General features: G+C 33.7%; 1 protein-coding gene across 1 annotated transcript in view; it reads left to right on the top strand.

The window, feature by feature from the left end:
* The window catches only part of LOC146996137 (cytochrome P450 3A21-like), a 57,611-nt gene that overhangs the window by 31,214 nt on the left and 12,396 nt on the right, over positions 1–14,001 (top strand). Inside the window, exons 7-9 of the mRNA XM_085820004.1 lie at positions 6,747–6,892; positions 7,512–7,612; positions 9,727–9,895. Coding sequence (XP_085676130.1) covers positions 6,747–6,892; positions 7,512–7,612; positions 9,727–9,895 — 416 coding nt within the window. The remainder of the gene's footprint in view (positions 1–6,746; positions 6,893–7,511; positions 7,613–9,726; positions 9,896–14,001) is intronic.

Genomic DNA, 14,001 nt, shown 5'->3' with positions numbered 1-14,001 from the left:
ATAAATGAACTTGTTTACAAACTTTTTTTTACTTCAGTGGAAATTTTATGACGATTGCTTCAGGAGTAAATTCAAAGCAAATGTTGCTTTTAGCGAATCTGGGGATAACTACAATATTTCCTCAGAAATTTTACCGCACTTTACATAGTTTGAAACTGAGGTAAAAAATACCACGATTAGTTTATAAAATCTGTTGAAACTTGGAATGAAAATAGCAACTTTGCTTTTAAAAAGAAAAAAATTATATGCCATGATTTCCTGAAAAATTTGTATGCGCTTGCTTTCCAGAATTTGGCGCATTTTGAATACATGGCGACATTTACTAAAATGATTGTGTTAATATATAAGTACCACAGGTTTTTTGAATGAAGTAACCCACATAGCACAAAAACATCCTTGGGATATCCCGAGGATGTTGCTCGCGGGATATGCGCACATCCTCAGGACATCCCGGAATATCCCGCGAACCTCCTAAACACCTCCTCCCGAGTGCTTAATGTCACATCCCGGGATATCCTCAGGACATCCTAACTAAGTCCCTTCGACAGCGTGCGGGATGTTATTAGGATATGAACTCCTACTTACTACATCCTCGGGACATCCTGGGATATCCCACTAACCTCCTAAACACATTCCATTATATCCTAAAAACATCCTATCTATGTCCCATCGACAGCGTATGGGATGTTATTAGGATTTTAAAGTCTTACTTACTACATCCTCAGGACATCCCGTAATATCCCAGTTTCCTCCTAAACTCATCCTCCCGAGTGCTTAATGTCACATCTCAGTATATCCTTAGGACATCCTATCTAAGTCCCACCGACAGCATATGGGATGTTATCAGGATTTGAAATACTGGTTAAAATATCCCTTTAACCTCTTAAATACATACTCTCAACTGCTTAATGTTACATCCCAGTATATCCCCAGAAATCTTCTTTATATTCCAGTGAAAGTGTGTGAAGGTGTTGTGATAATAACCTGAAACTTGCTTATTTTCCACAGGCAGTCTCAGGTCTTCCATCTGTGGTTACTATGGAAAAATAAGAAATGTTAAGAATATTTATACAATTTATTTTTCTAATTTGAATTTGAATTTATTTAATAAATTGTAAATATATCTAAAACTGAGCAAGAGACTTGAAGTGAATTATTAATACAAAATATTATAAGAGAAAATTTTGCTTTAAAATATTAAAAAATCTTTCGATCATTTTTAACCATTCAATAGCCCAAAACTGAATTCTTCGATATATTCATAATTAAATTATTCTACAAATTCGGTTCTGACTTCAGTTAATTTGTATTCAAAATTCAATAATAAAATTAAGCATTTAATAACCTTTAAGTAGTGGACCAGATGTGTGTAGATTTTGAAATTCTGAACTTAAGTCGGTTACGTTGATTGAATCATTATTCATGGCTACAATATGATTAAACAATTCATGAGTTCATCTTGCTATTTGCTGTAATGGAGCGTAAGATTTTCTAATCAATTTTTTTATTTTTTTATAGAAGATATATAGCTTTCAAATTTAAATGCACTGTAATTATCTCACAGCCCAAACATTTTTACATCTTCGCAAATATGCAATAGGCCGTGAACATTATGAGAAATATACTGTTTTTCATAATAAAGCCCAAAATTTACTACGAAGAGTTTTAATAGAGACTGTGCGTATTCATCAATTGCTGTCTGATTCTGTATTTTGCATAAGAGTCTAATCGAAATATGAAGTAGTAAAAAATGATCATATAGCTTTTTGTTAAATTAAAAAAAATAAATAAAAAAAAATAAGTGGACTAGTGTACAGTAAAAATTGACGGTATTCTGTAGCTTTCCAGTGTTTCAATTCTTTTAGAGTTGGTTCCTTGGTTTTCTTGCAAATTCAATTGGTACGTAAGGCTTTAAAAACTGGTCATTTAAAAAAAAAAATTAGTTCAACATTTTTATGTGGTAATCATGCTTGTAAGGTGCCTCCGCCTATCCTAATAGTAATCATTTTTTGTACTACTCCTAAGCACACAAGGGGCATAAAGTCTAACGGAATATTTAATAGTCCTATATTTGGAGTATTCCTTAAAATGGGATAATCGTTTTGGTAATCGTCATCAGTCAGTTCTTCTTGAGACATAAAAGTTCATATTTCGAGTCACAGTTTGAAATGGAATTTAAAGAATATTTGCTAACGCGAAAATTCGATACAGGCTTTTTTCATAATTAAATGCTACTTCATCTTCTGACGAATCCAATAATATACGTTGATTTATTCTGCTGTAAATCCGTCTTTTAGATATCTGAGATAATTTTTTTTACTTCTGATCATTTTTGTAGAATAAAGGAAAAATTTTGAAACTTACTTTTCACACTCTCTCAATGTAATGCTTGCAAGCGTCAGCAAGTCAGTTCGTAACTGAAACAGAATTTGGAACGACGGCTATTAACGTTTAGCAGAATAGCTGAATTCTGGAAATCAGAAAGTAAGTAAGTGTACTTTCCACTTTGTGGGGTTCTTCAAGGATATCACTAGTATTACGGAGCAATTAAAACCGTTGGAGGCATTCTGCGTCCTTTGTCGTGAAGGGATGCTTTCCTTGTAAGGGGATACAAAGAAGAGAAGGTCTGACACATAAATCTGCCACGTTAAGAAAAGAGAAATCTTCTTGGGGCATCGGCTGCAGAAAAAGTTCTCAGAGGTGTTACATTCTGAGCGGAGCTCGGTTTCTCAAAAAGCAAAGAAAATTTGAGAAGCAGTTTAACGTACAATGCTAATGATGGAAACAAAGATTTAAGATTTTCAACTTCTATTGTTATTTATAGTATAAAATAAAGTAATAAATGCTGAGTTTAAAGAACGCGTTTAATTTAAAAATTAAATCATTTTAATATTTGAATATCTATTTAATCCGTTATCTAATTTTGAGTTTTCATGACAACATTTAACTTTGTGTTATATACCTTGAAGAAACGTGTTTACTGCATTTTCTGGATGTTACAAATAAATTAATAAAGCAGTAATTATTGTTAAATTATGAGTAGTCATGTAACATTGCCGGCATAACGTATACGACTCCAGAGCGCTGGATATATTTTTTTCGCACTTTGTTTAGCAAAGACCGAATATTTGTATGGTTAAAGAGGTAGCAAAGTGAGGTTTGAGGAGAGTAAGAACATAATGTTAATTTTTCCCATTCTTAAACCTCATTTTCCTATTACAGAGAGGTAAAAAATAAGTTACTTCTTACCTCAGTCGCTTTGGAAGACTAATTCTCATTATTAAAGAACTTACCAGAAAATGAACGAAGAAACTGCAATGAATTTTTTAGCCCAGTAAAATTATTATTCTGTTTATAAATTCAAATTAAAGCAAGTTAAACCTCGTACAGACTAGTTTTTAACTGCGTCTGTAAACTAAAATTTCGTTTCTTAAAAAAAAATAAATTATTTTTACTTATTACTGCACAGCACTAAACATCATTCATTACTAGTATAATAGTGTAACAGATCAAAAAGTATTTTTTTCCTTTGCAGTTTCAAAGTATAGTTATTTCTATGCTAAGAACTATCGATGAATTTAATAGAATACTTTTATAACTTGATATTTCTGATTAGTGCCTCAGAGACGAGTAAGTGATTAGTGACTGATTGCCGTACAGAAGAGCTCAAGTTCGAATGCCAGATAAGGCATGGATGTACATCATGCCCATCTGTTCATAGGATAAATGTCTTCGTGAAGGATTTTCTGAGCTAACCTGTAACGTAAATAATATTTGTGTTCAAAGATATTAGAAAAGTATCTAAAATAATGTTTACAAAATATATTATGTAGAATATATTTTGTATGTAGAATATATTAGAATTTAATCGTAAACACACTTTCAATATGAAACTTAAAACGGATGAAAACACGTGCCTATAATTTGTAAGAAAGTACTCTGATCAATAGGCACTGTGAAACAACAACAAAAATTTGAAAATATTATTACTTAATACTTACAGCCAACATATACAAGACGAAAACCAGTGTAAGCATAACAATTAAATTTTCATATGCAGAATAGGTAATCCATAGAGTAAGATTTCGATTCGTATATCATGACTTGCGTGTGGTACAAGGTTACTTTACCTTAATATTTTCAGATATGAGCTTCCATAAAAAGTAAGTACTGAAGATATCTGAGAAACACTATCCTCAGGAGATCTTCATATATCCCGGGACATTACGACTTGAACAGGACATTCTTAAGATGTTGATTTACGAAGTCCTCAGGATATCTGAAAATCAACATCCTGAGGAGAACTTAATATATCCCGGGACATTGAGACTTGAATAGGATATCCTCAGGATGTTGACTTAAGAAGTCCTCAGGATATCTGAGAATCAACATCCTCAGGATATCCTAACTGCTTCCCGGGACATTGCGACTTAAATAGGATATCCTGAGGATGTCTTGTGTTATGGGGAATAGAAAATGTTAGAAAAGAAATTTCGGATTTTAAACTTAGAAAATAGAGACCATTTGAAAATTACTAATATTCATTATTAACAAGAAAAATCATTGTAAGTTTTCATAAGTGTTGAATGCAAAAATGGAAAGAAAAATATATTAAATTTTGAATCTTTCTTTCGATCTTTCCTGAACCTGTGCTCTGCACTTAAATACGTCAATTAAACTGAAAAGTTGGTTATTTGATAATGGCAGGACATATTAGGGCTACCTGCTTAAGGGATAATAATGCATATTACATATTATTAAATTGCAATTAATTACATATTATATGACATCTTGTAACAATCAGCATAACTTCATCTGAAGTAACTGGCATTCTTTCGATCGGCGATCTCTATCACTTTGATCGACGATCTTTTGAACTCCCAGGACCAAGGCTGAGGCCATCTCCACACTAAAGACACAAAAATAATAACAAACTATGGCTTGATACATGATGAATACAGAATATATGGTAAAACGTTACAAGATTTTACATTTTTTCGCCTTTATTCGAAAATCAGATCGAAAAACAATAGACATAGATACGATGAAAATCTTTTCCGTGTTTGAAACATAGAATTTAGTTGACAGAACATAGGCAAAAAACGTCTGCTAACCTTCACATCTGCCCGGATGCAAAAATGAAACAGCAATTTTAAGACTTCAGTATCTAATGTATCAAAACTGCGAAGACTTATTTACCTGAATAATTATATTTTCTGTAGTGCCGTAAAAGATTTAATACGTCAGATTCAAAAGGTAAAAGGCAATACTAAATGAAACGTTTATAACTCTATACATTTGTTTATGGATCATTTTTTCAAAACGTTCTGCTGTTTTTATATGATAAATACAAAAGATGCAGTCCAAGAACATTTCATTGAATCATATAAGCACTATATAGTTATATAACTTTTTGCCATTTCTTTGCCAGCTGGAGAGCTCCTTTTTTAAAAAGATTATTAGCTTTATTCATAAAGACATTATGAAGGTGCTGTTTGACAGTCTCCAAAGAATGGAATTCTAGGCTGTTCGAAGGATTTTGAAGTGACAAAAATCTGAGAGATAAAGTCTGGTGAAAATGAGGAGAGGCACAAATTATCCCAATTTTTTACAAAATAGGTCTTTGACATTTATCCAAATACGGGGCCGAGCCCTGTTACGATGGACGAGACCTGGACAGCTGATTAGTTCTAAGCGCCTAGCTTCGATCTCTGCTTTCAAAACTGCTATTTAAAAATAATATTTTTCTGAATTGCCTGATTTGCTGAAAAGATTTCATAATATGCGATTCCTTCGTAGTCCCATCCTACACGAAGCATTACCTTTTTAGGATGCACTCTTCTCTTTCGATGGTACTAAAGGAGCTTCTTTTGGCTTACCAATGACCTTGTAACATTATTGCATAGTATCCACTTCTCATGTCTTGCCACCTACATGGTATAGTGTTTAGGGGGTACCGACTGCGATACTGAAGGGCCCGGGTTCGAATCCCGGAGAAGGTATGCTTGTAACTGTCCGTCCTTTTCACAGGAGGTAAGGTTGGCCGCCTGTTAGGTGCCTCCACAATAAAATGGCTACCACTTCCGGCCACTTAGGAGTGGCCAATGTCAGGAAAAAAGAGACAAAAAAGTGCCCGCCATTCAAGGGGAAAGAGAACATTTCTTATCTCCAATAATGAGACACTTGGAAAAAAAGGGGGTCATCTTTATTTGTTTTCAACAAAGAATCAAATGCGGAAACTAGAGCAAGCGTATTCAGTCTGTTAAAATAAGGGGTGCCGATACATCGCAGAGGTTTATATCTCCATTTTTCATTAATTGATCACGGACTGTATTACTTGAATGTTTAGTAATAAATAATGTTAAATAATGTTAGTTAAAAAGATTACAACAGCATTTCAGTTGAATCTGTTAGCACTCCATATTTTTCACACCTTATGGGGGAAATATGTGATTCCGTGTTTATATATATTTTTCCTGAAGATTGACATTCAGTTGAAAAAATTGCTTCTTAAAAATTACTTAGTAGAATTTTCGATCCTAAGTATTACCTCAGCCTGTCCAGCCGAGCATCTGTTGACACTCGTGCTGTCGCTTTCACGTCAGTAGTAACACTTTACTTTGTAACAGTAAAGTATTGAACACTTTGGACAAACTAATCTGTAAAGAATCAGTCTGTGTAGCAATTAATTGCATGTGAAGGGAAATTGTAAACTATTGTTACCTTTCTCTTGTATTTATTCGCAGGTTATTTGGAGCTTTCACTATGGATGTGATCGCTAGTGCTGCGTTTGCTACGAAGATAGATTCCCACAATGATCCTAATAACTGCTTCGTAAAGAACGCAAGAAAAGTTTTTAAAGAATTCTCTGCCATAAGATTTTTGCTCTTCTGTAAGTACTTATGAGATTGCAATGAACAGATGTGTAATTCAAATATATTTACTGTTACATTATAAATGATATAATATTTTATACGGGTTTAAATTTAATAACCTAGTTCTTAATTTAGCGATAGCATTATATTTATTAACTTCTACTCTTCCTTTTCTGCACAGTTTGTCCAGAAGTATGTAAATTTAACGAGAATTTTATATCACGCAGTGGTCATGGAGCTACTAAAGACAGAATATCTTAACAGCTTTAGGTTTTTCAGTTGAATAAAAAAAGTTGTCTAAACCCCTACACTTACCTGGCCCACCAGTGATCGAGAGGTTAAGATCGCTAATACTGACAACAAGCCAGTATTCCTTAAAATGTCCTCCACGAAGTCATCCCTTCCCATAGGCTGATAGCAGTACTAGAATGCCAGAAATTTATAAAATGTCTCAGACCTAGTACGGAAGTACTAATAGTGAACACTGTGCTTCCGAAATACATAAATTATTAAATTTCATTATTTTACTAAAAAATTAAAGATTTCAGATTTTTTACAGATATACAGAGATTCTAGATTTTTTACAGATTTGATACAGAAAATGAAATATGTTTCTTCTTTATTTGTTAAATTTAGTGATATTACCAATCTGGCTAGTAAATATCTTGGGACTTCGATCAACTTTCTTCCGAACCGTAAGCTTGCAAGTGATTAAAGAAAGAAGGCAAAAAGGTCATGTAAGTAGAATTTCGAAACAATATTTTAAAATTATTGCTGGCAGTCGTTTCCCAAAAGCAAAAAATTTTATCTTAACGCTTCAAATAGCACATAAAGGTTTAGAGTGAATTATTTTTAGAGTGAAATATTCTGCATTATAATAAACATTTTATATAAATTTACTTTAAATGTCCCATCTCATAGCTCTTTTCCTTTACTCCCAATCTACACTGTAATTGCAAATTCCAAGGATAAAAGAGAACTTTTTTGCACTCCCCAGTATACGTTTTTCTCTCTCGTCTCATATAGTCTGTCCAGTGTTTTAGAGCGCCCCACCGTCTGCTGTTGTAACCATTTGGATTTTTAACAGAGCAAGACCCGTGAAAAATAAGCAAGGCACTCCGGACCTTCCGACGCTAGCCGGACGTGCTTCCAGTTACACCACGAAGGCACGCGATGGTAAGAAAGAAAAGAATTCATTATATAATGAGCAAGTAGTTAAAACCGCTTGAATATAATAAAAAGTTTGACCCGGCTTCCATCCCAGCTGAATGGGCTGACTACATGGTTGGTTTTCATGGCTTTTCCTAAGTGTAACGTGAATATGAGCCAACTCCATTGAAAGAGCTTTCATGAAAGCAGCCCTAGTATTTAGGTGCAAAGTTAAATGTAGGTGAGTTTAAATGACTACTTCTGTCGGCTTAGTTTTGAGATTTTAATTTTTAACCATTAAAATCATGACCTTCTTCAGAGTTTTCAGTAATTTTCACTTGGAAGACACGCCGCCTGACTTCCTGGACCCAGAATTTAGTTCTCCTTAGGGAGATAGCCCTCGCATGCTTTGCCATCATCAAATAAACCAAACTAAACCGAACCCTTTGATGGTTTTATAAAAAGGCGCAGTATAACTATAAACTGCACCATACATTTCCGAATATTTACTGGCCGTCTTTCATGAAAGACTTGCTCACCGAACAGTATTTAAAGTTTGAGATATTTATAGTCGTTACTAACTATATTCAGAGTTTTACAAAAATAACCAAAAACTATCAGCAGCTCTTTTTATATAACTTATTATCGTTTTATTAATTTCGTACTCTGGAAAACCAATGTAGTGGTTTTCCCATGTTTTATCAATCGCCTAGCATTACGTACATTTAGACTTCGAATAGACCATGGTAAAGAATTATTTTCATAGATCTCTGTTGTTGTCGTTATTGTGTTGCGACTAATCTAAGCTTGTCTGATATCAGAGCAAGCCCACGAAATTCCTCGTGATAAAATACTTGGTTTCCTATTTTTGATTAATTGTTTCATATAACTTACAGCGAAGTTTTGCATTTTGTATTAATAAAAAATATTTTATTTAATTTCCCTTGCATTTTGAAAAGATAAACGAGTTCAAGGACTGTAGAACCACATTTGTGATTGCATTCAGGTTCATTAACAGCTGGTCGATAGAATAAACATCTGCGGAATGGGGAAAAGAACAGCTGGATATGGCCAACAAAGCAGTAACGTAGTGTACTCATAGGCACGCGATGGTATTTTCACTCATAGGTACGCGATGGTATTCTGAATAGAGTTTCCGGTAAAGTTTGAGGGGTCAACAAAATAGTAAAAAACGACAAAAGCCTTTTTTACGAAGTGCAAAAAAGAAGTGGGTAAAATACTTTCGCGATTTCTTTACTTAGTGGATTGTAAAAAGGGAGACACTGACGAATTTTTTATTGTAAGAGTTGCAAATAGAAGTGCTGCTCAGAATTCCGCAGGAACGATTCTTGCAACTTTGGAGGATTCCGCCTACTTTCCCCAGTCGACAGGATCATACATAAATACCGAGATGTTTAATTGTGAAAATTCTCAGATTGTGTGTAATTTCTTTTAATGATATTTCTCTTTCAGGAAAAATTTGAAAACACTCAGTTAAGTTAATGAAAAACCCTCTCGAAATTTCCTTTTCTTTTCTCTGAGGCATTTCTGCATCTCTATATTATTTTAAGAGGAAATTTTTCTTTATTAATTAGAGCTGTAGATTCACTGACATGTGCGACTATTTTAAATCTTGCAGCATGTCTGTATCTCAAATGACCTGAAATAAAAACTGGATATATATTTGTTTTTATGCACATAGAGACATAATGATTTCCTGCAACTTTTGTTGGACGCTGCGGACGAAGAGATTCAAGAACCTGATAAATCAGTAAATGGAGGTTTCAAACCGATCGATGCGAATGAGGACGAAACAGATCAATTTGGAAGTGTGACGAACAAGGAAATATCCATACCGATGAAATATACAAGTAAAGTATTTTATTAAAATACCTCTTCTAAACCTTTCTAAGATTTAAAACAACTATATAAATATCTATTGTTAACTATCATTAAAATCTGAAAATGGTATCAATTTATATTTTATGCATTAAAGTATGATTCACATGCTAATGGTTATACAGGGGATCTACGGAAACATAGCTTGCCTCCAACGATACTATTATTAGACACTATCTTTTTTTTTTTTCCCTATATGCACAGAAATTGAACAGGAAGGCAAACTTAAATTGGAATATCACATTGCTTTAGTTGGCGACACGGACACCAAGTCACCGGGTGATCCGCACACTGAGAGCAAAAGTCTATGGCCTCCTTCAAAGATTGTGCCACTGGTAGTATAAGTGAGCTACTTTTCATGGGCTAATTTGCATATCTATTTATAATTTGTAAAATTAATTGCAGATGTCATTTAATATGAGCAGTGAGGTTTGCCAAAAATTTATGTCCAGTGATTTCAATTCCGCTTTCCTTTCTGATGCTGTAATTTCAATAATATTTTATGCAATAACATCACACCAATTAATGTAATTTTATTTCGATGTAATATTCTTCGTAGTATATTAGTTATAATCCCGTACTATTAATTTAACTTGAAATGAAAGTTATCTTAACATGTTGGCGAGTCATCGTCAACTATCAGTACAAAATACAAGTCAAATTAAAATTTATGTAAAACTTATTAAGTCACTTTTAATGGTTTACAACTAAAATTACAGAACAAATTTATACAATGATGTGTTGTATGAAACATATGGCCTTTTCGCTGAAGTTCAAATTTTAACAAAACAAATTTTTAATAGAAGCTAAACACCTAATCGATTTTAACAAAACAAATATCCAGTACAAAATTAAACTCCTAATGTATCGACATCCAAACCTTTAAATCACTTACTGCCATAATGCCATAATATTTTAACTCGTTCTTGTTCTTACTGCCAGGGCTTAATTTCTAAAATTAGAAGCCGTATGGAAGTCCATCGAGAAAGAAGAACAAAAATAAATAAATAAAAGTGATCAATAAACTAATTAATAATTAAATTTGAACTCGAAAATGTAAATAGATAAATAAAATTAATAAATTATTCTATGAATGATAAATAGTTAATAATAGTTAAATAATAAAATAAGATGCCAGACCACTTTTTATTTGGGGCTCCGGCTTGGAATTACAATCCTAAAATATTATTTCAAGAAGTAACAGAAACAAAGAATATTCCTTTTTTTTAGCACACCAATCAAAAATGGTAAAACGGTTAAGACATCACTAGTGACAATAGAGAGAATGCTAGGAAGAGTGTGGAAGGAAGCTTTAAAAGTCTGTAAGTATAAAAACAAAAAATAATCCACCATTTCACCATCCACCACCACGTGGAGAAAAATAGTTGTTGTGTGAACGCTATATTCGATGTTCTTTTGTAACATACGAAAGTTATTTGTTTACTACTATTGTACTAGTCGAAAATCAGTGATTTAAGTAACAGTCATTTCTTACCGTGTATAAACGTTATTTGCAACTTTTTGGGAATTCAAAGACTGAGAATGGGAACAATCGCATAGCATCCTCAAAACCAGAAATCCTTATTTAAAAAGAATTATAGTTGAAAATTTATGAAAACGAATATTTTGTTGAAAAGAACATGGAATCTATGTGGACTTTTTTAAAATTTCTGAAATGTTGTTGCGTTGACATTTCTGATTTTACATCTGTATTCTAACGGTATGCAGCAAAATCTATGCTAATTAGTAACTTCTTATAGTAAATCATGTGGCTGACGAGTTGCTGAGAGGTGAGATTGCTGAACACTGGTAGTTCGATGCAATTTCAAATTCCGGCAAATGGTCTGGCTGTATGGGAGTTTTCGTAGTTTTTCCCCCATTTGTAACATGAAAATGAGCTAGTTTCCGCTAAAACGTCTTCCACAAAGTCATTACCCCCTCTTAGGCTGACTGCTAACTATACGTATGATATCTTCTACCTTGAGAAAGTTATGCAAAATATTTCTTTTCACGCTAACTAACTGAAGCTAACTTAATATCTTTATTTCTTTTGGAAAGAATCTTTGAGTTTGAATTTTTTGGATTTGTTTTTGAACTGTCGGGCATGGGTATGACCTCTTAATATTAACGAATATTTATTGTGTTGGAGAAATTATAGAGTAAAATACTAATAAGTGGTGATACAAGATGTATTACTCCCAAGGTTTTTTAAGAAAAGAAAATCTTAAGGTTTAGTCCTCTTAATTTTATTTCTCTTACCGTCTTTACAGCAAGTTATCCACATCATGAAATTTAACTTTAGACGAAAGCCCAATTATGGACGAATATTTAGACGAAAGGTTTTTAGAAAAAGAACCGCTAAAATAACTGAACTATTTTGGTAACTGAATCTTGCTATTTGCTCAAAACGAAAAGATAAAAATACAAATTTCACAAACTGCAAGATGAACAATAAAAAAAGTAATCAACTTGCAAACTTAAATCTATCATGTACCACATAGGCCTGAAATTGCCAGCTTTATTTCACCAGACATTAGAATCATCTCAGTCAGACTAATAACACTCTACACAGAAAATGCCACACCATGAAAGAATCACTGGAGGCAGCTTAAGTTTTGTGCATAAGTTTCTAATGAAGTCTTTAACAGATAATTTATTTTTTCAGAGATGTTCAACGATGAGATAGCGATCATAAATGGGATAAGAGACGCAGAGCATCAAGACTTTTCAGCGCTATTTCGGTCAATACATTCTCGAACACTTTGTTACATCGAAACAATGAATGTTCGAATCGTATCATGCGGATCATGCACACGATTTCTTGTTATCACCCCATAGTTCACTTTCATGGATGAGGGACTGTATTAAACTAACGTCCAATCATATCCCACAAATACTAGATGGATGAGAGATCAAAGAATCGGATTGCCAAAGAAACACTTGAAGATCTTACTATTCAAGATGAGTCGAGTAGTGTGTAGCCAGGTGGTGGAGCACACCATCTAAGTAGTGGTATCACATGTACAGGAGACCACCACACAGGACTTCATTCATTTTTGAGATGAATGACTGTTATCACTAATGATACTCAAAACTGTTATTCCACATTGACGGGCCATCTGTTGTTCGGTAATAATAAAGGCATCCACTGGTGGCCACGTCGCTTCTACTCCTCATATTCCGATTACCATTTGTAATACAGAATAAGCTAGCTACAGGCTACAGTAATTCATTTGACATTCCACACTACTCTGCTACAATATTACTGCAAACGTTCACGGCGCAATCACTAGCTGTTAATGAAAGCCTTCATAAAAAGCTTTGACTGGATACTAAAGCTTCGGCTAGTTCAGTCAAGGCGTTCCATATATTTCTCAAAATGTCTTCAGTTGTAGACCTCGGGTCAGATTTGGTGCGACTCTATGCGTTGATTAGTGCACTCTGATGTCTCTCTGCTTGCTGCCGCACCTCCAACAGGGCTGCACGTAATCCAGTGTCAATAAACATGCTGCACGTAATCCGTGCATGTTCTGTCACTAACCTGCAGTGCGGCGCAACAGTAGTTCAACAGTTCCTCTGCAGTACGGCGCAAGAACCAAGCAGTGGTACGGAGTTCTTTTTTGAAGACGTTTTAAAAGCATTAATAACCTTGTCTTTTTTTTTTTTTTTTTTTTCACGAGGTTAAAAAGAAGCAACAGGAAAATTCGCATATTGTAGCAATGACGATGGTGAATTAATGGCTTCGTACATTATTTGGTCGCTTCTCTTCCATATGCTTATCTTCTGTATGACTTCTTGAGAATTCAGTTATTTGCATAATCTTGTACGTGTGCAGCAGATATTTGTATTGAATGTCTTTGTTTCTTTCTAGTGTTTCTTATTTGCTTTTGTTTCTTTCTAGTGTGGCACGGTTTTCTGTTGATGTTGATTTAAGTTCCGAAAGTAATTTAATTGTACTAGGTATTGATATAATATAATTAAGATTCTCCGGGAATTCCTGAAATAAACATTTAAATAGGGTAATATTTTTGAGACGAGAGAGTGTAATACTTTTTTAATGAATTCTGTTTTAAAGAAC

Source organism: Stegodyphus dumicola, chromosome 7, assembly GCF_044657685.1.
Source record: "Stegodyphus dumicola isolate Sdum_Otavi_A_Nest chromosome 7, ASM4465768v1".
NCBI classification, from domain to species: Eukaryota; Metazoa; Arthropoda; class Arachnida; order Araneae; family Eresidae; genus Stegodyphus; species Stegodyphus dumicola.
The sequence above is the reverse complement of the archived record's forward strand: the minus strand, read 5'-3'. Positions and strand labels throughout refer to the sequence as shown.